The sequence below is a fragment of the Corylus avellana genome, chromosome ca9 (assembly GCF_901000735.1).
Source record: "Corylus avellana chromosome ca9, CavTom2PMs-1.0".
Lineage (NCBI taxonomy): Eukaryota > Viridiplantae > Streptophyta > Magnoliopsida > Fagales > Betulaceae > Corylus > Corylus avellana.
In genome coordinates, this window is record NC_081549.1 from 5682129 (window position 1) to 5708477 (window position 26349).

At 35.0% G+C, this 26349-nt stretch overlaps 3 protein-coding genes across 4 annotated transcripts; all 3 read right to left on the reverse strand.

Moving 5' to 3' along the window:
- Positions 1-4147: 4147 nt before the first annotated feature.
- Positions 4148-8180, reverse strand: LOC132162198 (uncharacterized). Its single transcript, XM_059572462.1, has 5 exons — positions 7656-8180; positions 7463-7577; positions 5659-5710; positions 5439-5508; positions 4148-4291 (listed from the first exon to the last, which is right to left on the reverse strand). Exons 1-5 carry the CDS (start codon positions 8178-8180, stop codon positions 4148-4150), a joined length of 906 nt encoding a protein of 301 aa, XP_059428445.1.
- Positions 8181-9593: 1413 nt separating this feature from the next.
- Positions 9594-12986, reverse strand: LOC132162199 (uncharacterized). Its single transcript, XM_059572464.1, has 5 exons — positions 12480-12986; positions 12291-12405; positions 10946-10997; positions 10737-10806; positions 9594-9767 (listed from the first exon to the last, which is right to left on the reverse strand). Exons 1-5 carry the CDS (start codon positions 12984-12986, stop codon positions 9594-9596), a joined length of 918 nt encoding a protein of 305 aa, XP_059428447.1.
- Positions 12987-20383: 7397 nt separating this feature from the next.
- LOC132161965 (myb family transcription factor PHL5-like) lies at positions 20384-24183 on the reverse strand. 2 transcript variants are annotated; one of them, XM_059572193.1, is made up of 7 exons: positions 23496-24183; positions 23199-23415; positions 22991-23067; positions 22842-22881; positions 21734-21788; positions 21508-21577; positions 20384-20885 (listed from the first exon to the last, which is right to left on the reverse strand). In XM_059572193.1, the coding sequence occupies exons 1-7, from the start codon at positions 24105-24107 to the stop codon at positions 20685-20687; spliced, it is 1272 nt and encodes a 423-aa protein (XP_059428176.1). In that variant the 5' UTR covers positions 24108-24183; the 3' UTR covers positions 20384-20684. The 2 variants fall into 2 exon arrangements, with proteins under 2 accessions (XP_059428176.1, XP_059428175.1); XM_059572192.1 differs by having other exon boundaries at positions 20384-20891.
- Between the last annotated feature and the right edge of the window lie 2166 nt (positions 24184-26349).

Here is a 26349-nt window from a genome sequence, read left to right on the forward strand (position 1 = left end):
TTTTTTTTTTAATTTAAAATAATATTTTATTATTATTTTTATTAGTGGGATATATGTCCCATTTGTGGCCATAGGTTTTATGAGATGAAATCCTAGCCATGAACTAGATATTCTTCAGTCCATAATGGACTGGAGAGGATCCTATTCCCTGAGAAGGAAGGGAAGATGAATATGGAAAAGGATTTTAATGCCAAAGATATGCCCAAATTTAAGACAGCTACATGGTGGGGGGATAATTCAAAAAATAATAACAAGATAAATGAGGATGGTTTGGAGCCTAGAGTGATGCACGATCATAATGGCAGCCTAGCTGTAAATGATGTGGGCCGAAAAGGGTATGGGGACAAAAGGGCCAACACTGGAGGAGTATACACGGGCTTAAGTTTTTTTTGAAATAGAAAAAACAGTAAAAGAAGCCGAAGCCAATGCTTCTACGGGTATTGATACTGGAGATATAGTAAAGGCCTTGGTGACGTGGAAACGCAAGGAAAGGGATTAGTTGGAGGGACCAGTAGAAGGAAAAAAAAGACAATGAGCTAGGCGACAGTGGCAGAAACGCGACGATACCGAAAAAGGGACGAAAAATAACAGTGGAGAGTATTGTAACAATTGGATCGGGATCGGCGGTGGCTGATGTTCAGCCCCGCTGACTGCAATGATCATATTCAGCTGGAACTGCCGGGGGCTTGGGGACCCTTGGACAGTTCAAGATCTTTGCCGGATGGTGAAGGATAAGAAGCCCGACTTGGTGTTCCTTATGGAGACCAAGCTGCGTAAAAGCAAGATGGAGACCGTAAGAGTGAAACTAGGCTTCTCCCATATGTTTGTTGTGGATTGTGTAGGGCGAAGTGGGGGATTGGGACTGTTATGGAGAGAAGAGATGAACACCCTGGGATTGTTTTGGAAATTCACAGGGTTCTATGGACACCTTGAGACTCCTAAACGACACGAGGCATGGGGTTTACTCAAGCATTTGGCCAAAATGGACCCGATTCCATGGATGTGTATTGGCGATTTTAACGAAATTGTTAATGGAACGGAAAAATGGGGAGGGAGTGTAAAACAAAGGCACCAAATGCAAGCTTTTCATAAAACATTGGAGGAGTGCAATTTGTTAGACTTGGGTTTTTTTGGACCCAAATTTACCTGGAGTAATTGTAGAGAGGGGAGAGGGAGAGGCTTGACAGAGGAGTAGCAAACCTGGAATGGCAAAACTGTTTTCCGGAAGCTATAGTGTCTGTTGAAGCTGCAGTATCGTTGGATCATTCTCCCCTAGTTTTAAGCCTCCAAAAAAATTTCTGGCGGCATAAAAAAAAAAAAAAGATGGCGGTATGAAGATGGTTAGGCAGGGGAGGATGGCTTTAAAGAAACTATCATTATGGCATGGGAGCAGACCACGGGAAATCAAGTGCAGTGGGACCGCTTGGAATATAAGTTGAATGCATGCATGTAAAACGTAACTGAATGGAGAAAATTAGCTTCAGGACCGAAACAAGGGACAGTTTCAGGTTTACGTGATCAATTAGTTGAGCTTCAGGGGAGCGAAAATATGGGGGCTCATGAGGAAATAACACGTTTGAAACAGGAGATCCAAGTTGAATTAAATAAAGAGGAGTTATGGTGGAAGTAAAGATCAAAAATGGACTGGCTCAAACATGGGGATAGGAATATTACCTATTTTCATGCATGTGTCAAGTCTAGGAGGAGGAAAAATAGAATTGAAAAAATAAAGGATGCAAATGGGCAGTGGTGGCATTCTCCAGAGAAGGTGGGTAAGGCCTTTACAGATTATTTTGATCAATTGTTTACAGCCGGCAGTGAAGGGGATTTGGATATATGTCTCCAACATGTAGAAGCCTGGGTTTCTGAACACTTGAATGGAGAAATTATGGAAGAATTTACTATGGAAGAAATCAGCTTCGCTTTATTTCAGATGGCGCCCTCAAAAGCCCCCGAACCGGATGGGATGACTGCTGGCTTCTTTCAACAAAATTGGACCATTATGAGGGAGGACGTCTGTAAAGGTATACTAGCTATCCTCAATTCTGGAATTATGTCGAATAATTTGAACTTGACGCACATTGCACTTATCCCAAAGACACTTAACCCTGAATGTGTGACTGAATTCCGCCCTATAAGCCTTTGCAATGTCTTATATAAATTAGTCTCTAAGGTGCTGGCTAATAGGCTTAAAAAGGTACTTCCACATATTATTTCCCTGACCCAGAGTGCCTTTATTCCAGGGAGATTGATTACAAATAACATCTTAGCGGCATATGAAACCCTCCACACCATGCATACTAGCATGTGGGGGAAAAAAGGGTTTTATGGCTGTTAAGTTGGATATGAGTAAGGCTTATGATTGGGTGGAATGGAGGTTTCTAGAGGCGGTGATGAGGAAAATGGGTTTTGGTGCGAGATGGATTCAATTGGTGATAATGTGTGTCTCTTCGGCCTAGTTTGCGATATTGATAAATGGGGAACCATGTGGCCACATCACTCCTACGAGAGGAATCAGGCAAGGAGACCCTATTTCTCCTTATTTATTCCTACTATGTGCAGAGGTGTTGAGCTCTATGGTGACTGCTGCAAATAGGGTTGGGCTATTATCCAGGGTGCCTACTTCTAAAAGAGGAACTAAGATTAGCCACCTCTTTTTTGCAGATGATAGTTTGCTATTTTGCAGGACTACTATTGCACAATGGAGTAATTTGTCGGCAATCTTGAAATTATGAGGAGGCATCGGGGCAAAAAATGAATAGCAACAAAACCTCTATTTCTTTTAGTCGCAATACTCCTGTGGGGGAGAAGGAAATTATAATTGAGTTTGCAGGAATTCCCACCACAACTAGGTATGACAAATATCTGGGACTGCCAGCTTTGGTGGGTCGATCTAGAATGAAAGCTTTTCGGAGTTTAATGGAGAGGGTGTGGAAAAGACTCCAAGATTGGAAATTACGTTTTCTCTCCTAAGCTGGGAAAGAAATATTGTTGAAGGCGGTAATACAAGCCATGCCCTCGTATTGTATGAGTGTATATCTTCTCCCAAAGTTTTTATGTTTGGAGATTAACTCTCTTATGACGAGATTTTGGTGGGGACATAAGGAGAAGGATAAAAAAAATTTCTTGGATGAGTTGGAGTCGTATGGGGATTTCGAAGGCACGAGGTGGTTTGGGTTTTCGGGACCTAGCTTGTTTTAATAAAGCACTCCTAGCAAAGCAAGTTCGGAGGATGTGGACAATGCCGGAAAGCTTAGTAGCCCGTATAATGAAAGCCAAATACCATCTGGATTGCTCGATACTTGAGGCCACTCTACAGAAGAAACCCTTTTATGCATGGCGTAGCATTCAAAGCTCATGTGCACTCATTAGGGAGGGATTGGTTTGGAGGATTGGGGACGGAAAATCAGTGCGTATATGGGAAGATCGTTGGCTCCCCACCCCATCAACATATAGGGTGCAATCTTACCCCACTCTGCTTGATCGGACAGCCACTGTGAGCCAATTAATTGATGATGATGATATGCATACTTGGAAACATAATTTGCTGGGACAGCTCTTCTCGGAAGAGGAATGCAATGTGATAAAAGCGATTCCTATCAGTACAACAAATCAAAAGGATTAGCAAATCTGGAGAAGCACTAAAGGGGGTGTATTTTCTGTCAAAAGTCTTTATTATATTCAAATGGACTGGGAAGTCCTGCAGAGGGCCGGGTGTTCTTCTCAGAAGGAAAACAGCAAGATATGGAAAACCACTTGGAAGCTCCAGATCCCTCCGGTGGAGAAAGTATGGTTGTGGAGGGCATTCACGATATCTTACCTACGCGGGATGTCTTATTTCGACTTAAGGTGATATCCGATTTGAGTTGCCCTATATGTGGCCTTGAAGCAGAAACTGGCTTCCATATTCTTTGGCAATGCCCGTTAGCGCAAGATGTATGGAGTGGGGGATGTATTACTTTCCAAAAAAATGTGCTTGATGGCCCGAACTTCTTGCAAGTTGCAGAAGGAATGTTGGCGAAATGTGACCAGGTGGGGTTCACGGAATATGTGGTAACAGCTCGACGGATTTGGCTAAGACGAAATGCCTTCTTGCATGAAGGAATCTTCTCTCATCCGGATATTATCATCAGACAAGTTTAGACTATCATAAAGGAGTTTCACCAGGTGCAGCCAGGGGACCACTGAGCTGGGCAGTCGGAAACAAGGTCGGGTTTGGGTCAGCGGAGGCCTCCTCCACCAGGCTGGTTTTTGGTGACTTGGGACGCTGCGCTAGGAGAACAAACGGGAACTGCAGGTTTCAGAGCCATTATTCGAAACCATCAAGGCGAGTTGCTAGCTGCGCGAAGCCTTACACGGGTAGGGTTGCTTGAACCAACTGCAATTGAGGTGGTAGGGGCTCTCATGGCACTCCAGCTTGCTCGGCAAATGGGCTTCGTGCAAATCCACCTCGAAGGGGATGCTAAGGTGGTTATAGAGGCTGTGAATTCTAATGCACCAGACTAGAGTAGGCAAGGACACCTCATTGATGACATCCGGACTGTTCTTACGTCCTTCACCCAGTGGAGGATGAACTATATCCAGGGAGATGAAAACTGGGCAGCACATCGGTTGGCACGGATGGCAACGGCGTAGTCCATGGACAAAGTGTGGATTTCGGATTATCTTGAATGTATTCGTGAACTATGTGTTTCTAACTAAATTGCTCGGAGCATGTTTTGATTGTATTGTTGGAGATTGCAATAAGAAAAGCCACTTTTTACAAAAAAAAAACATATATCTAAATAAGGAAGTGTAGAAACAAGTCAAACAACAATTATGCGTGTGGAAATAGAAATTTCTACCAAACATTTTTAATTTGTCAAAAAAAAACAAATGATGAAAATAAAATAAACAAAGAAGCATTCATTACAAAAAAAAAAAAAATGATGAATTAGTGACGTATATACTATTCTTTTTTTTTTTTTTGCCACGTCACGAAATGTAGTAAACATGTCACCAAAGAAAAGGTAACGTGTCAGTTACTAATTCAAAAATTAAAAAAATAAAAACAAAGAAAAGAAAAAAAATCGAATATGGTGTTATTTTTTTGACGTGTAAAATTGACACGTTACTACTAGGTGACGTGTTAAAATGACACGTCACCTAATTGGTCACGTGTTAAATTGACACGTCACCTAGTGGTAACGTGTGAAAATGCCACGTTACCCAAGGATAACGTGTCAGTCTGACACGTTACCAAAAGGTAACGTGTGAAAATGCCACGTTACCCTTTGGTAACGTGTCAGCAGCCTTGACACGTCACTAACGGTCTGTTACAAAAAAATAAAATTCTTGTAGTGATTACCTTCTTAAGTGCGACCAATATTACTGGATAACTGCTTCTTCTTTTTTTTTTCTTTTTTTTTTAATGTAAAGAAATAAGGGCTGTATTGAACCTCTAATTGTTGATGAAGACGCCTCTCCACTTCAAGTTGCAGTTGCAAGGCCTCCTTCATTTGCATACTTCTGCAAGTAGAAATAAAAATATCAAATTAAAGAAAGATGGAATATTAGGTAAATGCTATTAATTAATATTACAAAGAAAAAGGCTAATTTCTTTGACGGCAATATATCAAAATAATGGAGTAGTAGCTAGCGCTTAATCAGGAATGTTACATTTCCATGGGGAGCTGAGGTATGCCATTTGCACTACTTCTCTCAAAATTTTCTGCAAGCGATATCAAAGCTTAATTAGTTAGGCAACGAATTTAAAAAATGAAAAAATAAAATAAAATATAAAATAGATTTAGAAAAAAAGAGGCCACCCTTCATTGGTGTGGTTGTACCTCCCTTGTGAGAGGCGCGTGGCCTTCTCTGTGCTCAACCGTCCCTCACTAGATGAGGGGGTGGCTAGCCGCCCTTCACAAGAGGAATTGCCGATTACCTCTAATATAAAGGAGGTTTCTCCTCATAGTTGAAGGTCACCCTATCTTTTTTGTTTTCAATTTCAATATATAAAAAAACACAGAGGAGGAGGAAAGAACGGGCCATTCTTCCCTCCTCCCTCTCTTCCTTCCTTCTCCTGATAGCTGTGCTCAGTATCTTCTCTGTAGTCTCTTATAGTCTTCGATTTTGGTGGTTTTGCTTTAGATATAGTTTTTAGATCTAGATTTAGATCTAATTCTTCATACTCAGATCGATCTACTCGTCTCGGTCGGCTTCTCTGCTTTCCACCGAGCTAGGTCAATCAACCAATGGAGTCTCGTATGTCAGAGCGTAGTTCTCACAAGCCGACGCAGGGATATCTACAATACCATGCTCCTCTGCTAATGCTTATGGTGGGGCTTTTGTTGTTTTTAGATTATTTGCTTTGATTTTGATTTTTGTTCTTTTTGTCCTAGCCTTTGGGTCGAGGATGTGTGCTTTCTCTTGATCTTTGGGCCGATGAGGAGTAGATTGGTGTTAGGAATTATCTCTCACAACTGGAAAATAAGATTTGAAAAAATAGGCTACTTATGTCTTAAATTTAGTTTGTTCGAAACAGATCTATTTCATAACTAACACGTTGTACATGGGTTAGCGAAAGTTGATGTCATAAATAGTATTTGAGTGTAAGAATTTTCTGATTGTTCCTATGACTTCGTAATTTTATAGTTTTTTACTATGTTATATAAGAATTATATGCTCTGCGATGTTAGAGCTGTTATATTCTTGACCTTCTATCAATGAAATCTGAAAGATTTCCTTCCTAAAAAAAAAAACCAAAAGACTCATAGGAAATTATGCTTAGCTAGCCGGAAGTAATTCCCATTTGTCCCTTTGATTATGCCTAACTTGTTGTCATCCAAGTAAAATGTTTGGCCATCACAACTTTCCATTTGCGTTTTTAATAAAAAGCTCAAACGAGTTAGCTAGTGAAATGTTTGACTTCATATCATCATCCAAGTCAAATGTTTGTTCATCACAACTTTCCTTGAAACCTCACATTATTTTCTAAGGAAAATGAGAAATTTTTAGTCTGATGAAAATAAAAGTTATACTCTGTCAATAATTTTTAAATAGCTCATAACTTTTCCATTGATTCAATAAAAGTTATACTCTGTCAATAAAACAAAACAAAACAAAAAGACATACCCTGTAAAGATTGTGGCATGGACCGTGCAGTTCGATATTTCTATATATAAGACAGAAGAAAAAGATATGGGAAAGAACAAAAAATCAGAAACATATAATTGTAACCATATATATCAGAAACAAAGTTTCAACAAAATGACATCTGCAGAAGAAAGAATTACTCATACCTGCAAATGACTTTTCACATGTAATATGGTCAATAAATTTGAGTTCATCAGCTTCAGTATTGCTTTTGGTGTTGCCTCTATGATTTTTGATTAATAAATGAGAGGGATAATTAAATCAGTAAATCATACGTATTCTTTTTTTCTAAATCAGCAAATTAAGCTGATATCAAATTACTTACTCTCAGCACCACCCAGGAGATCCACAGTCTTGACGAATTGGTCATGAAGATCTTCAGTCCATCTGATTCGTTTTTTATTTGATGGAGTTGGTCTGGATGATGAACTGTCACAAACCTGCAGTTTGGAAATGAAAAATGAAAAATCCAAAAAAAAAAAAAACAAGAAATTTAAGAATGGAAGGCAAAAGATTACATTAAGACCCGGATGATTTGCATCAGAAGGAACCGAAAGTTGCTTCCTGACCAAGGCATCATTCTCACCAAGCAATAACATGTTGTGGGCATGGGGAGAAGGCTTAATCATATGGTTGCATGGAATTTTATTGGGCTTCTCTGAGGAAGAAAAGCATTGGCTGCTGCACAAGTGAGATTTCACAAGTGATTGCAAGGTGTCTCTGAATTCAAAGTTGGAGCCAGCTTTCTCATGAGCTGAAGAATCAATGGAAAAGTTATACTGGGAAGATTGACAGAGTAAGATGTTTGGATCATGGGTGGGAAATTGTGAGCACAAAGGATGAATATTGCCAACTTGATTCTTATGTTGTTGAAGATCATCCATGTAAGTTCCAGCAGAATGAAAGGCTGAGGCTAGCGATTGGAAAGGCTCTTTTGAAACTCCGATCTTCTTCAATGGCGGTTCAGTGTAATATAGGTGGGAATAATCATCATCCATGGCTTCCTCGAACTCCTGCTTGGAAATTAATCTTCTCATCTTCATTTACATCTGACAAAACTAAAATCTTGTTGAACAGCGTACCGTTCGTACACCCAAAAACTGCTTCCGGTTAATGTTCTCTCTCTCTCTAAATTCTTGAGAAATGTTGGTATCAATAATTTTTCTATATTTTTTTTTCATATTCTCCTACATATTCAACAGATTAACCATTAAATTTGTGGAGTCCACCGACTTGTGTAGGGTTTACATAAATCTACAAATCTAATAGTTGATTTATAAAATGAGATAAGAAAAATATGAAAAAAAAAAAATATTGACAATAAGCATGTCTCTAAATTCTTTGAATTATACTACCCTAACGGAGAAAAAAAAATTAGTCAAATCTTAATGAAAGTCAACCTTTTTTTTTTTTTTCTTTGGAACAATTTTAAAGGTGGTAATATATTCAGTATGTGACAACATATACATTGTTAGATATGTAAAATACATATTTTAACCACTTGAAATGGAGATAATGGTGATCCAATTGTATTTTAATTTGATGACATTGCTTTTAACTAGCATACTAAATATATATAAAAGTTATATACCATATTTTTATTTTACAATAATTTTAATTTATTGTTGATAGTTTTAACTAATTTTTAAATATATATTTTTAAAAAAATGATTGACCCAATAATTAATTGTAACTTAAAACTATAGTGTTAATATTGTACGATGTAGTTTAATTTCTAACATTATTCTTTAGAGTAAATAATCGAATCCAATGCCATTAATTATATTGAAAACTTCGATCGAGTTCAATAATGTTCCTCGTATTATCCATCCACATTCTCACGTTTACTTAACATACAAATTGTACTACATAGATCGACAGTACAACTTTTTTAAGGTTGATGGAGTTATATATAGAGTAGTACATCACGACCAAAACATGAAAATAGTGATCGTACATTAAAATTCTGAGTGAATAAAAGTTGTGGTACAGGTAGGGAAAACAAAAGTGGAGCAGTAGTAACTTGTACGACCTTCACCAGGGATGAGATTCCAAGAGGGGGGAATTGAAATATTGATGGAACCACAACGATAAACAAGTTTAATATTTATTAAAAAAGAGCTCCACAAGATGCTGTTCCATAACAATTCACGTACAATGAATTCTTCTGTTCTTTTACTCCATCTATTTAATTAATCCTAATTAACAATAATTCACAATGGCCGACCATAATCACAACCTAGGGATTCAAACTCTTCCCCATATCATATGCCACGTTACCATAAACGACCGTTAATCTATGTCATTTAATTTATAAAACATAAAAACAAAATCGTTATCGGTCTCAGGTTTATTGGGCCTTTGACCCATTTTTCTAAGTCCATTAACCCAATTAAGGACCATCATCCTAGGCGTTACAATAAAATATATATTCCAAGGAATAATTAGTTGTGGTATCAAAACCTAAGCATTCTAGGAACTTGTTCGTTGGTCGTTCTGGGACAAGAGTTGTGAAGAGTCTTTGTCTTGATCAACAGGCTCTTCTTATATCTATTCTGTTGTTGCTGGTCAAACATAATCTTGAGCTTCCTCAATTCTTCATCAATCGTTGACTGTAAATTTTGCTGAAGCTGAGTAAACAATGGTAGATATATCAGCTCAATATATAAAGAGGCCAAGAAAGTTGGCCAATTTATTTAAAAAAAAAAAAAAGGAAAGAGAGAAGACGATATTTTTAAATAGCTCATACAATGAATGCTAAAATTAAATTCTTTAATTTAATCATATCTATTTAAAAATATATTCTAAAAATAATAAGACAACAATATGGAAGCACAGTATGCAATTTAGGGCTGGCAATTTAACCCGCAATTCGATAACCCAACACGTAATTTTAGAGTTAGGGTTTAGGTTAAACGGGTTCGGGTCCGTTTATGACCTGTTCAATAAATGTGTCGTGTTCGGATTTGACATAAATGGGTTCACTGGTTAATTGGGTTCACGGGTTGATACGTTTATACAATTTATTTATTTTTTAAAATTTTATTTTTATTTTTTAAGTAAATTTTAAGTTTAATTTAATTTAGTGTTGACAATTTAATTCACGATCCCGCGAACCCAACACGAACACGACACATAGTTTTAGGGTTAGGATTTAGGTTAAATGGGTTTGTGTCATAAACAGGTTCGTTTATGACTTGTTTAATAAATGTATTGTGTTTGGGTTGGCGGGTTAACCGGGTTAACACAAACCCGACATGTGAACCCATTTTGCCAGCCTCAAATTATACGTGCTGGTGCCATCAATATACACAGAAAGAGAAATGCTTTTTTAAAAAAAAAACAAAGCAAAAACAAAAACAAAAACAAAAATTCACACATTTATGATCCATCTCCGTATGTATATATTTTTTAAATTAACCGTTAGATCTGTATGGGAGATGGACCATTCCATAGATGTACATGTAGCAGGTCTCTAATGAAAAAATTTAAAAATTTAGAACCCTAGCTACTTAAGTGGGACAAGTACTGAATAATGACTTCTTTTTTCTTTTTCTTTTTTGAAAAAAGAAATGTAAAGAAATAAGGGCATATTGAACCTGTAATTGTTGATGAAGACGCCTCTCAACTTCAAGTTGCAGTCGCATAGCCTCCTTCATTTGCATACTTCTGCAAGTAGAAAGAAAAATATCAAATTAAAGAAAGATGGAATATTAGGTAAATGCTATTAATTAATATTACAAAGAAAAAAGCTAATTTCTTTGATGGCAATATATCAAAATAATGATGGAGTAATCAAGACTTTTACATTTCCTTGGGGAGCTGAGATATGCCATTTGCACTATTTCTCTCAGATTTCTCTGCAATATATTGAGATGGATAGCGATATCAAAGCTTAATTAGCAAGGCAATAATTGTGCATGACAAATTTGAGAAAGTAAATGAAAATTATGAGTAGTATATAGCACAAAACTGAACTAAAGTTGTCGATCTCAGACAAGAAATATATCAAACAGAACAGGAAATAGTTAACCATGGATGTTATGTCACACACACAAAAAAAAAAAAAAGGAGTTAAACTTTGTATTTCTGTCTGATGCAAAACTATAGTAGAGTGAATTGAGGCCAGACAAATAAGAAAAATACAATCAGAATAAAATAAGACAATTAATTCAAACTAATATAACACAATTAAGGAAAAAAAATATCAGCATTTGATAATGTTGCATATATGGCAAGAGATTCTGATATCGAGCCAATTATAACGTAAAGTATCTAAAATATTCTAACATTGCACTTCAAACTTAAGGCGGTAGTGATGAAACCATCTGTAGTTTAGAGATTATAAGATCATGGAGATGTCATGGTGAATGGGACTTGGTAAACAGATCAACAAGCTAATCAGAGGAAGCAATGGAGCACAATATGTTTGGCACGCTCATGAAAAATATCATTGCAAGAAATATGTATATGGCCCCCTCACAATAACTAGGATCAATTTAGTAATTTTTCCTTATATTAACGAGAAATTAGACTCATATGAAATTATGCCTAGCTAGAAGTAATTCCCATTTGTCCCTTTGATAAATACTTGCTGTCAACTTTGATCTCATAGTTCATATCATCCTAGCCAAATGTTTGTTCATTTATTACAATTTTCCTTTCTGTTATTACTAAAAACCTCAAAGAAGGTAGCTAGGCAAATGTTTGTTCATCACAACTTTCCTTGAAACCTCACATGTTTTCTAAGGAAAATGAGAATTTTTTAGTCTGATGAAAATAGAACATTAAGATTATCGCTTCCAAATCATTCAATATAAAAAGACATACCCTGTAAAGATTCTGGCATGTGCCGTGCAGTTCGATATTTCTATAAGATAGTCATGGGAAAGAAGAAAAAATCAGATACATATATATATATATATGTCAGAAACACAGTTTCAAAATGACATCTGTGGAGGAAAGAATTACTTATACCTGCAAATGACTTTTCACATGTAATATGGTCAATAAATTTGAGTTCATCAGCTTCAGTATTGCTTTTGGTGTTGCCTCTATGATTTTTGATTAATAAATGAAAGGGATAATTAAATCAATAAATCATACGTATTCTTTTTTTTCGAAATCAGCAAAGTTGATATAAAATTACTTACTCTCAGCACCACCCAGGAGATCCACAGTCTTGACGAATTGGTCATGAAGATCTTCAGTCCATCTGATTCGTTTTTTATTTGATGGAGTTGGCCTGGATGATGTACTGTCACAAACCTGCAGTTTGGAAATGAAAAATTAAAAATCCAAAAAAAAAAAAAAAAAATTAAGAATGGAAGGCAAAAGATTACATTAAGACCCGGATGATTTGCATCAGAAGGAACCGAAAGTTGCTGCTTCTTGACCAAGGCATCATTCTCACCAAGCAATAACATGTTGTGGGCATAGGGAAAAGGCTTGTTGATCATATTGTTGCATGGAATTTTATTGGGCTTCTCTGAGGAAGAAAAGCATTGGCTGCTGCAGAAGTGAGATTTCACAAGTGATTGCAAGGTGTCTCTGAAGTCAAAGTTGGAGCCAGCTTTCTCAGATGAATGATCAATGGAAAAGTTATGCTGTGAAGATTGAGAGACTAAGATGTTGTTTGAATCATGAGTGGGAAATTGTGAGCACAAAGGAGGAAAATTGGCAACTTGATGCTCATCATGTTGTCGAAGATGATCCATGTAATAATTAGTTCCAGCAGCATGAAAGGCTGAGGCTGGCGATTCATCAAAAGTTTCAAAGATATGCTGCTCTGAAACTCCCATGTACTTCAATGGCGGTTCAGTGCAATAAAGTTGGGAATAATCATCCATGTTTTTGTCGAACTCGTGCTTGGAAATTAATCTTCTCATCTTCATTTAGAGCTGACAAAACCAAAATCTTGTTGAATAACACCCAACAACCGCTTCTGATCAATGTCCTCCTCTCTCTCTCTCTCTCTCTCTCTCTCTCTTATATTCTGATTCAAAATTGTAATGAAAGGCGACCAGTGTTTTTTCTCTCTGACTTTTTTCCTTTAACATTTTCTTAAGCTTTACTCTTTATGACACCATATGTAACATTTTCTTTACTCATACTGAGCACACACCCCCATTTGGGTAAAGCAGGCCCGTGGGTATTTAATTTGATGAAATTGCTTTTTTTTCTTTTTCTTTTTTTTTTTTTTTTTTTCTAAAACAAGAAAAATAAGTATTACAATTATTTTTTTAGGTGTGACAATTCGTATTAGCATATCAGGTTTGCGTCGTGTCTGGGTATAAGTATAAGATTACATAAGTTAACCTTAACCCAATAATATTATGTTGGCTTCTTGTCGAACTTACGAGTCGTGTTAAAAATTGCCAAACTTTATAACGCTTATAGGATTTAGGTCAATCATGTCGAAGCATAAGTATAAAATTATATAGGTTAACATTTACCCAATCCATTTAATCAAATGGGTAAAATCCTTTAACCTTAACTCATTAATTTCGTATTAGATTTGTGTTGAATTTGCGAGCCGGGTCAAAAATTGTTCGCACTACTATTTTCCTACAAGATTGCTAAGGGTGGGCAGATTAATCGTTTACCACCTATTGACCACTTATCGATTGCTACCGAACCATCATCGACCGACAACTGACTTCCGGCAGTCGGTATGCAAATAAAAAAGTGTTTTGATTCGGTATGTGGTAGGAACAAAAAAAAATTGTTAGAGTTAACCAACAATTAACTGAGTTAATCGATTTTTCAAGTAAATTTTGAATTTTATATGGTAGGCTTCCTTATTGTGTGTTGTCCAATTGATTTGTAGTTGTCATTTTGGTCTGTATTCGATGAAATTACTTTTTATTTTCATTTATAGAGGATACGATTTACTAGTTTTGTAGTTACGACAAAAAAATTGATAAATCTTCATATAAAAACTTGTAACCGACTAACCGATTAACCGAAAAAGTTGAAAATATTTCTTGTCGGCTTTCACAAACAGTAGGCAAAAATGCCCCTATCGAACTGACCGAACATATACCCACCCCTAAAGATTGCAAATTGCAAACAGAATTATATGAAATAAATCATCAAATCCAACGTCACCACTTCAGAAAATTCCATCCACATTTTGGATCAATGATAAATTAGGGCGGCTGATTTCTATATTCCACATGTTGCAAAGATAATATCTATCTCTTCATAATCGAACTTATATTAAAAAAGGAACCATGCATCTATATATGCATGTATCGGATCCTGATTCAGGCCTCTATACATAAAGCATGGCCACGCTTACTTAATTTATTCGTTATACTATGCATAAATCCACTGTCCACATTCTCAATCTTATAGATGTATGTATGTGACTCTAAATCAGGCCCTATACATTAAGCATGCATGGCCACGCTTAATCATGTACTTCTTTATGATGATCTTTTTTGAGATTCTCTTTATTTTAGGATATTGCCACATAGAAACCCAATAAACCTTGCTTCTTCTTTTTTTTTCCTTTTTTTTTTTTAAAGGTAAACCTAAGTATCAAATATAACATTGAACATCAATATTAATTTCATGGTCTAAAATTTATTGAACATTTTGATGTATATGATATGACATGTGCTAGTCTAGGTACACTCCTCTCAATTTAGTTGTATTTTATGAATAATACTTCACTAACTTTGGTGTTTTGGCATCATCGAAATGGTCAAGTTTAAACCGACCCATGTTAAAATATTAAGATTAAATCTTCAAGATAACAATCATTAGTACATTTGTCACATTAGCAGAGCTAGAATTTTCGTTCACAGGTCCCAAATGGGTAGTTCAATCGGTTGAGGACCACGCCTCATGAAGCGAATGTCGCTAAGTCAAATCTCTCTTCCCCCTTTCCTTCCTCTTCTCCTCTTGAGAGAAGATTTTTTCTCCTCTTTTGAAACCAATCCACCTCCTTAATGAGGGCCTCCCACCACCTCTGTGCAGGTTTTTCCGGGGAGGAGGGAGAGTTTTCTCCTTCCTCCCCTTTTCCCCTCTTTGTTATTGGTCTTCTTTTTTGTCTTTCTTTTTGGCCACAGAGTAGCAGCACCGTCATTCGTCCTTCATTAGCCTTCCATCGTCGTCATCTGGCCATGCTCAACCCCCAGTCGTCGCGCCGTTCATAGTTCTACGATGGATCTTAGATCCGAATCTCTTCAAGTTCGATCTGTCACCTTCCGTTCCTACAAAGCTTCGACGCGCCACTCCACTGTGTTCATCAACCTTCCAGCTTTCCGTCACTGCCGCCATTTTCTTGTTCCGGCCACCACGTATCGGCGCATGGTGGTCAAGCGCCAGCGCGTGTCCTTCAAGCTACTGCTAGAAGCTCTCCTGCAGGTCTCCATCCGCTCCGTTTGAGTTTTTTGCTGAGGGTTCTTTGCCTTCTTTATTGTATTTTGCTTTGTTTTCTGTCGTGTATTTTTGGTTGTTGTGTTTTGTTGTGGGTTTTTATCTCCATGAGTTACTCTAGATTGATCTTTTTGTAGAGATTGCTTCATCAACTGGAGATCGGTTCTCCCCTACAACAAATCCAAATAGGAATTCAGTGCCTCTCCTTCAACAGCTTCCTTTCGAAAGGTGCTATTGCTTCAAATCTAGTCAGATCGTTGGCTTGCTCAAAACACCATTTTGTTTGTGCCATTTCTTGGTCTGTTGACCAAGATCCAGGAGACCGGGCCATTTTTTGGCCCATTTCTTATTTGTTTTTATTTCCTGCATTGTATTGTTGTTTTGGGTTTGTTGTTGGAGAGCCCAAACCTTTTTCGGTTTTTTGATTCCTTGTACCCTATCCTTATTTGCTCAAAAAAAAATTTAAAAAAAAAAAAAAAAAAAATTGGTTCACATGAGACGAGATAAAAGATTGAGTCGAACAAAAATTTATTAAAAATATTAAATAATATAACTAATAAATTTAATAACAAACAATTCAATGAAATTTAATAATCATTTAAAACATATAAATATAACTTATTTTTCATGCCTAACATTAATTTATTCAGTTGCCTTCGATGGGTTTTCATATTTTGAAATTGCTGCATGATTTTTTCATTACAGTCTTAAATATATCATTATGTAATCAAATTAACAATCATTCGTCCACCGGTTCAACTGTGTAATCAATTTGTAATAAGAATATTCATTATTGAAAAAACTATTTCAACCGTTATTGTCACAACATGTAGAATCAATATATGCCAATCTCATCAATGAATGAACTGATTAATTGAAACACAATATCGTTTTTCATCTCTACCATCTTCTTAACAAATTGTCCAATCATTTTGAGTGTTGTAAATTCTTCACTAGAATGCATGTCAAAGATGTATATTTCAAGCTGGTTGTCCAAGGTGATAAGTAGAAATGCTAAAAAAATTATTCAGGATTATATTTATTAGAAAATGCAAAAAATAAAGGCAAAATTTCACACTTTTCATTGGGATGGATAATTCAGTAAGGGTGTAAACCAGGTCCTGATTTTTTGTTTATTGGCCAAAACCAGGAACAGGAACCGGGGTAACCGATTTTTCAGTTTTGAAAACCGGTTAACCGATTATACAATAATCGGCCAGTTACAATTGGTATCCGGTTATCCGAACCGGGTAACCGGTTTTTTTAATTTTTTAACATTTTGGGCTTATTTTAGGTATTAGGCCTATTTTTTGGGCTTATTTTAGGTATTAGGCCTAACTTTTAGGCTTAATTTAACCATTTTATGCCCCATTTAAAAAAAAAAAAATCAAAAAAAATTCAAAAATATTAATTTATATACTAAATTCAAAAATATAGAAGTGATTTACATATATATATATATATATATATATATATACCCTGTTATAACCAGGTATTTAAAAACCTCAAAACTGGTAACCGGAATTGAGCGCCCCGATTACTGGATTTTCCCAACTAGTTTCAAATCGGTTTTCCGATATTTTTTTACAGCCCTATAATTCAGCAATTTATAGTTTTTTTTGAAATGAATACAACTTGCTACTTTCGTTAATGGTTTTGTGCTTTCCTTTGCTTTTGTATCCCTGGATGAGTTAGATTTCCATTAAGAATGAAAGAAAGAAAGAAAACAGCTATGGCGGCAAATGACGACATTGGTACTAAGAAGCTGAATGGAGATGGCAGGGAATGACGACACTGAAGCAATAAAGAAAGAATGATCACATGATTACCAGATGATTTGGCTATTTCTAAAACAGGACAAATCTCATGATTATCCTTTTGTTTTTTTTTTGTTTGGCTTCACATATGATGCCAAGATGTTTTGTTTTGTTTTTTTGTTTTGGCTTCACATATGATGCCAAGAGTATAAAGATCCTTTGGAACAAGATTTTGCGTACCCTTCAAATTTCTTCCTCAATTTTTTTTTTTTTAAGAAAAAAAAGAGCATGTTTCCCTTTTTTTGTGGGTGTAAAGAGAAAATACTTGGCCAAGCAAGCACCGGCAATAGACGTCTTATAGCTTATAACTTGTTCTGTTTTCTATATATATGAAAATTTTCACAAAAAAAAAAACTATGAAAACACACCTACAACGGACACCCTATAACTTTCCTAAACTATTGGGTCGCACTGTAGCTACCCAATGACTTATAAAAAATAAATAAATTTTAAAAAAATTTAAAAAGAAAAAAAGAAAAAAAGAAGAAAGTACTCTTTCTAAGTAAGAATAAAAAAAGAGTATTTAATTGATATATAGAAAAATAAGAGAATCTATTCTTGAGTATTTTCAGGTAGGAAAGTAAAAAGTAATTTTAGTCTCTAAATATTTTTTTCTAAAAATAAAAATAAAAAATAAAAAATAAAAAAAATCGTTGGATATCGATTGCTAATACTCTTAGATCTTGCAATCGTTTAATGGACAAGCATAATAAATAAATAAATAAATAATGTAGTGGACTTTGTATGATGGGGCCTGAGAGTTCCAACAGTGGGTCAACGGTAGGTAGGGTTATACCTACGTATCTAGTTACTATATATTTTCTTAATTTTAGGATTGCAGTCATGTCAACTGAGTTGATTATTAAAAGTTTAGGATTAGTTTGTTTAATTTTGTATCGAGCAAGAGTTAAGCTCTTGTCATCATCAAGCTATATACAAGTAATTCATTTTTATTTTTTTTTCAAATAAATTCCAACATGTTCATAAGTGGTGAAGACAATTTATATTAAAGTTGATACCCTAGCGATGGATTGGTCCTAGAAGTGATCGATCGGTGATACTGATAGACACAACGTGTATTGAATAAGTCCAAAACTTGCAGAAACAATTGAAGGGTTATTTAAGGTGCATTTAGGGAACCCTAATGATCATTTGGTCAGTTAAAGCTCCTAGAAAATGTCCAAAGAGGGAGGAAGAAAAGGGTGACATTTCTTGAAATTTTAATTGTTGAAAGCCCCAAGAGGTAAATCTCTCAACCTAATCTAGTGGTTTCATTCATATTTACTGCATATTTTTAATTGTGTGTGAGGAGGGTATTGTTGAGAATTAGGAGAAAAAACATTTATGTTGAGTTGGCAAAAATTCGGCAAACATCAACAATTGAAAAATACTAAAGTCGTAAAGTTTGGAGTTGGAATTCATTTCATTAGAATTTTCATGTCTCAAATATTAATAATTGTTCTGATACCGAGGAAATCGTGAATGACGTGATGGATAAGGATGATAAATTGTTATCCTTAGTGAGCCAAAAAAAAAAAAAAAAAAGGAAAACTTCACTTTGACCTCCTAAACTTCCAAATTCCTCATTTTGGACCCCTGAACTTTTAATTACTCTCAATTAGAACCATTCCGTTAATTTTAGCCATTAAAAATAAAAATAAAAAAGACCAAAATGTCCTTGATTTTCATTTTTTAAAAAAATAAAAAAACGTTTTGGAAGTTGAAATTTTATACAAAAGTCAGGGGTTTAAACGTCATGTAACGTTTAAAATCTGACGGAGGGGTCCACATTGTGAGTAATTGAAAGTTCAGAGGTCCAAAATGAGAGATTTAGAAGTTCATAAGGGGGTTTGTAAAATCGGGTAGAAATTCAGGAGGCCAAAGTGAAGTTTCTCAAAAAAAAAAAAAAAAAAAAAACAGTTGAAATACTGTCAGTATAATATGATAAAGATGCAAATTATGATCAAGTTTGTTAAGGCTTAATTTGTTGGAAATTAAGGAATTGAAACAAGGTCCAATGACTACAATGAAATGTTTGCTCTAAATTGTGAGGGTCGATTACATGATGTCTTAGAAGGGAAATGCAAATTCAAAAAATTTTCTCTAGTTTTTTTTTTTTTTGATAAGTAAAGGGGGAGGAGAGTTAAATTTCTCACTAGTTCTTCTCATAGAAAAATTAAAAAAAAAAAATTAAAAATTAAAAATTAAAAAATTAAAAAAAAAAAAAAAAAAAAAATTGTTCACCTTCTATTGTGCACGGTTCCTGAGAACATGGTGACACCATGGGATCAAAGACAGGATTTGAGACATGCTTCATTAATAATCAACCTTGAGGATAAGATTGTCGTGAAGGGCTAAGGAATGTTAGAAAACCCAATATTTCCAATTTATTTTGTGATTACATTTTTATTTATGTCCTGATTTATTTTATGTTATGGACTTTATTTCCTTGATTTCCTTTTATGTTGTCAAACATATATATATATAGGACACAAATTTCCTTGAAATTAGTTTTGAGGAAATTTTCTTCTACCTACTCTAATACGTGACAAGTGTCATTCAACATTTTGGGTTTTTAAAAAAATAATGTTTGGATTCCTAGATTAGTAAAATAACAATAAATGATTGTTAAAATATTAAAGAAAATATATAAGATATAACAGTTGGTACTTATTAGACTAGGTTGAAGGAAATTTCCTCCAAACAATTTCTGTACATATATGACTTATAGACTAGATTTGAAACAGAAAATCAGTATTGTATTTACTGTCCAAATTTGGCTTTAAATCTTTCTTGAGCAACTTATCGAAATAAAAATTCTCCAACTTCTCATAAACAGTTTCGAAGTTATTTTTTCACCATGCATTTGCATCAGAAATCTCACATTTTGTTACATTATTAGCTCAAAGGAGAATTTAGATCCAATTCCAGTCGGGTTCCCTGAGTAAATTTTTGTTTACTTCATTTACAAAAGGACATGAAAGTAGACAATTCATTAGACAACATTATTCTTACAACAAGACAAGAACTCTAAAGGAACATCAAAAGAACAATGCTGAGATATTTGTGCACGGGTTATGCGCAATGGATATGAAGCATTTCTTTGCAGAAGTTCATTGTGGATGAGTGCACTCACATGCACATTTCATAACTAGAGATTGGCTGAATTCACTTTGAAGGATTAAGCAAATACACTGCTGTTCTTAATTAGGCCTCTGCAAAATTCTTGTATCCTGTTTGCAGGAACCTCATGACTTGTTAACTGCTGATATGCAAAAGACCCCAAAGCTTTCCAGGTGACTGTATATATATGGAAAAGATCAAATGGGGTGCTTTGAGGAGCTAACTTATCTTTGATGGGAAGTTGGAATTTCCATAACCTTCAGAAATTGAAACCTCAACATCTTTAAGGCTTATTGATGGTTCAGCAGGGGAAGTATCCAATTTGTGATTCTTGAAGAGGCCACTGGTTGTTTTCTGTTGCTCGTCAAACATCATTTTGAGTTGCCTCCCTTGTTCTTCAATTCGTAGCTGTAAATTTCTCTGAACCTGCCCCAAAAAATGAACATGTGAATAATATTTTGAGTGAAAGTTTACACATGTTCCCTGGGTTGCATCCCTTACCCTTTCTGTCTATGAAATTTTCTAGTCAATCAGCAGAGTCATCATTCTAGGAAACTATTTTTTGGCATGTGATTTTATATTGTTGCTATGTTAGATAATTTTACTAGAACAGATTTAAGAAACTAAATTACTTTCCACTAAAGAAAGTCTCACTTCCAAGTGGATACTTTCACTTTCTAACGTAGCAGTAAAAGTTACTATTGAATCCAAAATTCAATGGTGATTTATCCAAAATCCAATCCTTAGCTGATGTAGTGTGTGCAGATAAAAGTTCAAGTTCCTAAATAGTTCTTTCAGTAATTGATGGGAAGTTGATCATCTTGTGGAAGATAAATGTAAAAGCAAACAACAACAAAATGTCATTATCACCTTGGAAGAGAAATTATTGGTGAAGGATAGCTGAAACTACATTTATACATTGAAAAAGGAAACAAATGTAGAAAGAAAGGACCATGTGGAAAAGTCCTCAAACAAGAGGATATATATATAGACATAAACTAAATTACTATCTGATATGAATAAGAAGAGCCCATGAGTGCACCTCTAATTGTTCATGAAGACGCCTCTGGACATCTAACTGCACTTGCAGTGCCTCTCTGATTTGCAAGCCACTGCCAGACAGTTCACAAGGTGGTGTCACACTAAAGCTCTTAAGTGTACATAGCAATGAAGATGAAAAGGAAAATTAAATTAAATACCAATTTTAAAGAGATTTTTTTTTTTTTAATAGAATGACTAAAAGATAGGATGAGATTCATGAACTTTACGTTTTAACATCAAGCTGGGGCGCATTATTCATGCTGTTTCTTTTCTCTAATTTTCCTGCAATACAAACACAATCAAGTCATTATAATCTTATTGAGAGATGAGTACAGTAAATTGACAAAGTTAGCAAAGCTAAACAAACACTTTGTGCATCACCAAAAGTGATAATGCAACAAAAATTGCTGTTGATGACACCAAGAATGATAGTTTCCTTCGCATGAAAACTCCGCATAACTAGAACTGCTAAGGTCCTACAGACGGGGCCTTAGGCCTGTTTGGGATTGTGGTAAACAGCTTAAAAAGTACTTTTTAAGCTGTATCAAACAAAAGCTAGCATGTTTAGTAAAAAATTTTAAAAGTACTTTTTTGACTTTTTTTATTCTAAAAATTGCCAAAACGCACTTTTGGCAAAACCTTAAAAGTGAAGCTTTTGCCAAAAAACGTTTTTTGACTTAAAAGCTCTATTTCTCAAATACAATCCCAAACAACACCTTTAGACAAGCTATGTCTACCCCCATCATAATAAAAATGAACATAGACAAATGTAGATAGACAGCACAGTTGATGTAGTGGATCCTATATGAATTTTCAGACACTACCTCGAACTAAGTAACTGAAAATCTAGTGCATGTCTGTTGAACATGGATTTATTGAACCTGAAGACAAGTTCTTAAAATAAATTTAGTGTCGGTTGAACCTGATGTAAATTTAGTTCTAAGGACAAAAACTATTACAGTCACTTTGCATGGATGATGTTGGTCTGTTCATTTCAGGGTATTAACCAAACAAACATGACACGTGAAGGATCCTTTTGTGATGACTAGTGCCAAGCTAGTTGTTGTAATAGAAGGCAAAGAGGGGAAAAGATAACCAGTAGCATGAATACAATTACAAATTACTGTAGAGAAAAAGGAAAAAAAAAAAAAAGGAATCTCCAGTAGACCTCATGAATCAGAGCAGAGTGACACTCTTTCTTATACACAGTGCAAAGCAAAATCATAATTACTCCACTTTTCTGAATAATATATAAAAGAGTTCAACCAGCTAAGAGTAGAGGAATCAAACACAAGAAATCACTCAGATAAATACAACGATTAAAACAACAATCACCTTCTATTGAGTCTGGCATGTATTTTGCAATTCGGTATTTCTACAACATAAGAAAGGGGACAAAGAAAATGAATCAAGATCTATGCAGGGAAAATAAAACCAGGTTGGTTACAAGCAACATCTAAACTTGTTAAGAAAAACTTTAATACCTGGAGATGACTTTTCACGTGAAAAATGGTCAATCCATCTGAGTCCATCAGCTTCAGTATTGCCTTTGGCGTTGCCTCTACAGTCAATCATTAGAGAAATTGTCAGAAAACGATGGTTTTCTTTTCTTTTCTTTTCTTTTCTTTTCATTTTTTTTTTTTTTTTTCCTTTTTTTGAATATTTTGACAAATCCTTTATCAAATTACTTACTCTCAGCACCCCCAAGGCGACTAACACACTCAACAAACTTCTCATGAAGATCCTGAGTCCACCTTATTCTTGTTTTACTTGAGAGTGCTGCACTGGTTGAAGCAGAGTTGCCAGAAGTAACAGATACACTGTCAGCAGAAAATCTTGGAGACTGCTTCTCTTGCTGAGAGGAGAAGCTCAGCTGTGGAAGCTGGGAATTATATGAATTGCAATTACCCTGCAAAAGTTCCTACCCCTAATCAGCATGATTTATGCTAAACTTGAATTAATGCATCTAGAGAATTAAAAAGTACATACCATATGATCCTGATTTCCTTTAAAAGGTATCAAAAGGTGCCCCCCACCATAGATTGTATCATCATCATCACCAGGCAACTTATTTTGTTCATGTGGAAGAAGAAGCTTACACCCAGATGATGAAATTTTATTGGACTTTTCAGAAGATCCATAGTATTGATTACTAGAGAACTGGGATTTCACTATTGCCTGAAGGGTGTTTCTCAAATCAAAGTTGTAGCCAGCTTGGTTTGCTGAATCAGTGGAAAACTCTTCTCCAGAAGATTGATAGGAAGGCAACTGAGAATCATAAGCCCTGGAAAATTGGGAGCATAAAGAGGGATTATTCTCAGGTGGTTGACATTCATACTGTGGAAATCCCATGCACTGTTCGGTTGCATAAAAGGCAGAAGCTGGTGATTCAAAGCGGCTCATAATGGTGGTGGTGGATGATTTTGTAGGCACATTATATTGCTGCTGTGATCCTCCCTCCATGGGAACACAAGTTCCCATCTGCCAAGGTTGTCTGAATCCAATTAATTGGGAAGAAGAAGAAGAAGTACAATCATTGGTGATCAGTACTCCATAGTTCTGATTAACTGGTTCTCTGCAATCTATCTTATGGGTGTTCATCTACAGATGATGATGATGATGATGATCAAGGCTAACAAGAATAGCAAAGAGGGAGCTGATTTCTACTCAACCTTCCTGTCTACCATCCAAAACTAGATCAAATTTTTTTCTTTTCATATAGTTTTCAGAAAGCAAAAGCCACACGCAAAGTAAGCGCAAAATGGAAAAGGGTAGAAGAGATGCAGATTAGATGGGTAAACAACAACAACAACAGTAGTGGTGAATTATATTCTGAAAAACTTGAGGTGTAAGATATGAATATGATTGTATAAAAGCACTATGCAAGGCCTTTATTTATTCCCATAATGGATAGGAATGAAACAATGATCCATATTTGACATAACCAAAGCCTAAAACGAGTATAAAAATAGAAATACCTCCAAATAAATTAACAGAAGCTTGTCCTTACATAAAATCAATAGGAATGTTAGCTGTGTCTCCATCATCAAGGAAAACAAAAAAGAAAAATTCTAAAATATCAAAGTTGTATATGTGTCTCAAGAAGTTAAAAGAATTTCCATAGTATTGGTAATTCATCATCTAAATATTGGAGAATAGTGTTATGGGCATCTCTAGCTTACTAATCTAATCTGAGATACGGGCATAAATTCCCTATATATCTATAATTATTCCTATATCTTGGATTCTGTTGAAGTCAATTTAGCCACCATAGAAGATGGTATAAATTTTAAAAAAACTAGATCTTTTCTCTCACAAGAGATACGAATCATCATCTCTTCCCTTGACATTGCATCTTGCAAAGTGGTTATATGAAATTACCAGAAAAGTTCATGAATGTTGTTGTACTGCACAAATCTAAAAGCACAGTGGAATTTGTACTATATTATAAGATTCTTAACATGTTGAGAAAATGATTAATAGATATAAAGATTACTAATTCCATCCACACCAGTGACCTATCAAACAAATATTAAACTAATATATCGGGTAGATATATTGATCAAAGATCTATTATATATATTACTATAGATCAAGAATCTAGATGGGGGTTTCTAAAACCAGAACACTATAAATATGTTTAAACTAATTAAACCTAGTATGGGACATAATATATAACTTATGATTCAACAATTTGAGTATATATATGTAGATCTATACGGCTTTTCTTATCCCAACCATTCTCATACCAATTACGTTGGTGTACTACTTGTTAGAATATTAATTAAATGATTAAATTCATCATTTTTTAGAAATTTAAGTAAGCTTTTAGAGATAAGTGATTCATGAGTTTATCTCCTAACCCTAATAGTGCATAAATTAAGCACAATAACGTATCGATCACTCAACAACATTTGGGCCTATTATTCTAAGTCGTATGTTTAACACGTTTTACCAAACAAAAACTCAAAATCGGTGTAAGCTAAATTAAGAAAATATTTTTTTAAAAAAAAAATGCATCCTTAATAATTGTTTTGATTAGAAAATTAAGAAAATTAGAACATCTTTAAAGGCAATATATTCATTTCATTTCAGTCAAATCGAATCATCAAAAAGAAAATTTGAATAAAAGCAGCCATCACTCAATAGAGACAGGAAAAACAACAAACAAACAAAACAAGACAACATAAAATAGAAAGACCACCTCGATCGCATTTGCGCGCAGTAATTCTCTGCAATGCATCTGATTTAGGTAATAAGTCAAGATATGTGCATGCGAATCTTTAACGGCCTATAATACTATTCTAAATGAGGATGATCGATGATATCAGCCCAAATATCAAAACATTATGGTCTTTCTTAGTAATTAATACAATTGTTTTGTTTTATATCATATTATATTCTTGTCTTGCCTGCATGTCTTTGTCAGAAGAAGTGCTGGAATCAAATGCTTTTTAGTGTTTTAGGCGGAAAGCTTGATTCCAGACTAAATTTTCAGCCCCTTGTGGATGACAAGAAGAATATTTTGGGGTTTTTTTTTTTTTTTAGTTTTGAATTAGTTAAAGGTATTGTAATGCTTGCTTGAATTCAAATTGTTCGCCTCTATACCGATTGTGACATGCATACCAATATACCATTAGATATGGACTTTGTTATGCTGACCCCAAATATAATACCAATTTCTTTGTCTGACTTGGTCATTAATTAAATTATTGTATATATGGATTTTTTTAAGGCTCTTATGGTTTTAGGGTGTATTTAAGATTATAGAGTTCGAGAAAAAAAAGACTATCTTTTTCAATTTTGTTAGTACCCTTCATTAGGGTTTGGTATGTGTGAAAAG

What these genes read in the sequence shown, in the direction of transcription:
- LOC132162198 (XM_059572462.1), bottom strand. Translation starts at nt 8,180, where the DNA reads ATGAAGATGAGAAGATTAATTTCCAAGCAGGAGTTCGAGGAAGCCATG. An exon ending in TCTCCTGGGTGGTGCTGAGA is followed by an intron (nt 5,711 to 7,462) that starts GTAAGTAATTTG and finishes TATCGCTTGCAG; the next exon opens with AAAATTTTGAGAGAAGTAGT. An exon ending in CCTCAGCTCCCCATGGAAAT is followed by an intron (nt 5,509 to 5,658) that starts GTAACATTCCTG and finishes TTCTACTTGCAG; the next exon opens with AAGTATGCAAATGAAGGAGG.
- LOC132162199 (XM_059572464.1), bottom strand. Translation starts at nt 12,986, where the DNA reads ATGGATGATTATTCCCAACTTTATTGCACTGAACCGCCATTGAAGTAC. An exon ending in TCTCAGCTCCCCAAGGAAAT is followed by an intron (nt 10,807 to 10,945) that starts GTAAAAGTCTTG and finishes TTCTACTTGCAG; the next exon opens with AAGTATGCAAATGAAGGAGG. An exon ending in GTCTTCATCAACAATTACAG is followed by an intron (nt 9,768 to 10,736) that starts GTTCAATATGCC and finishes TTGTTTACTCAG; the next exon opens with CTTCAGCAAAATTTACAGTC.
- LOC132161965 (XM_059572192.1), bottom strand. Translation starts at nt 24,107, where the DNA reads ATGAACACCCATAAGATAGATTGCAGAGAACCAGTTAATCAGAACTAT. An exon ending in AAGGAAATCAGGATCATATG is followed by an intron (nt 23,416 to 23,495) that starts GTATGTACTTTT and finishes GAACTTTTGCAG; the next exon opens with GGTAATTGCAATTCATATAA. An exon ending in ACGTGAAAAGTCATCTCCAG is followed by an intron (nt 22,882 to 22,990) that starts GTATTAAAGTTT and finishes CTTATGTTGTAG; the next exon opens with AAATACCGAATTGCAAAATA.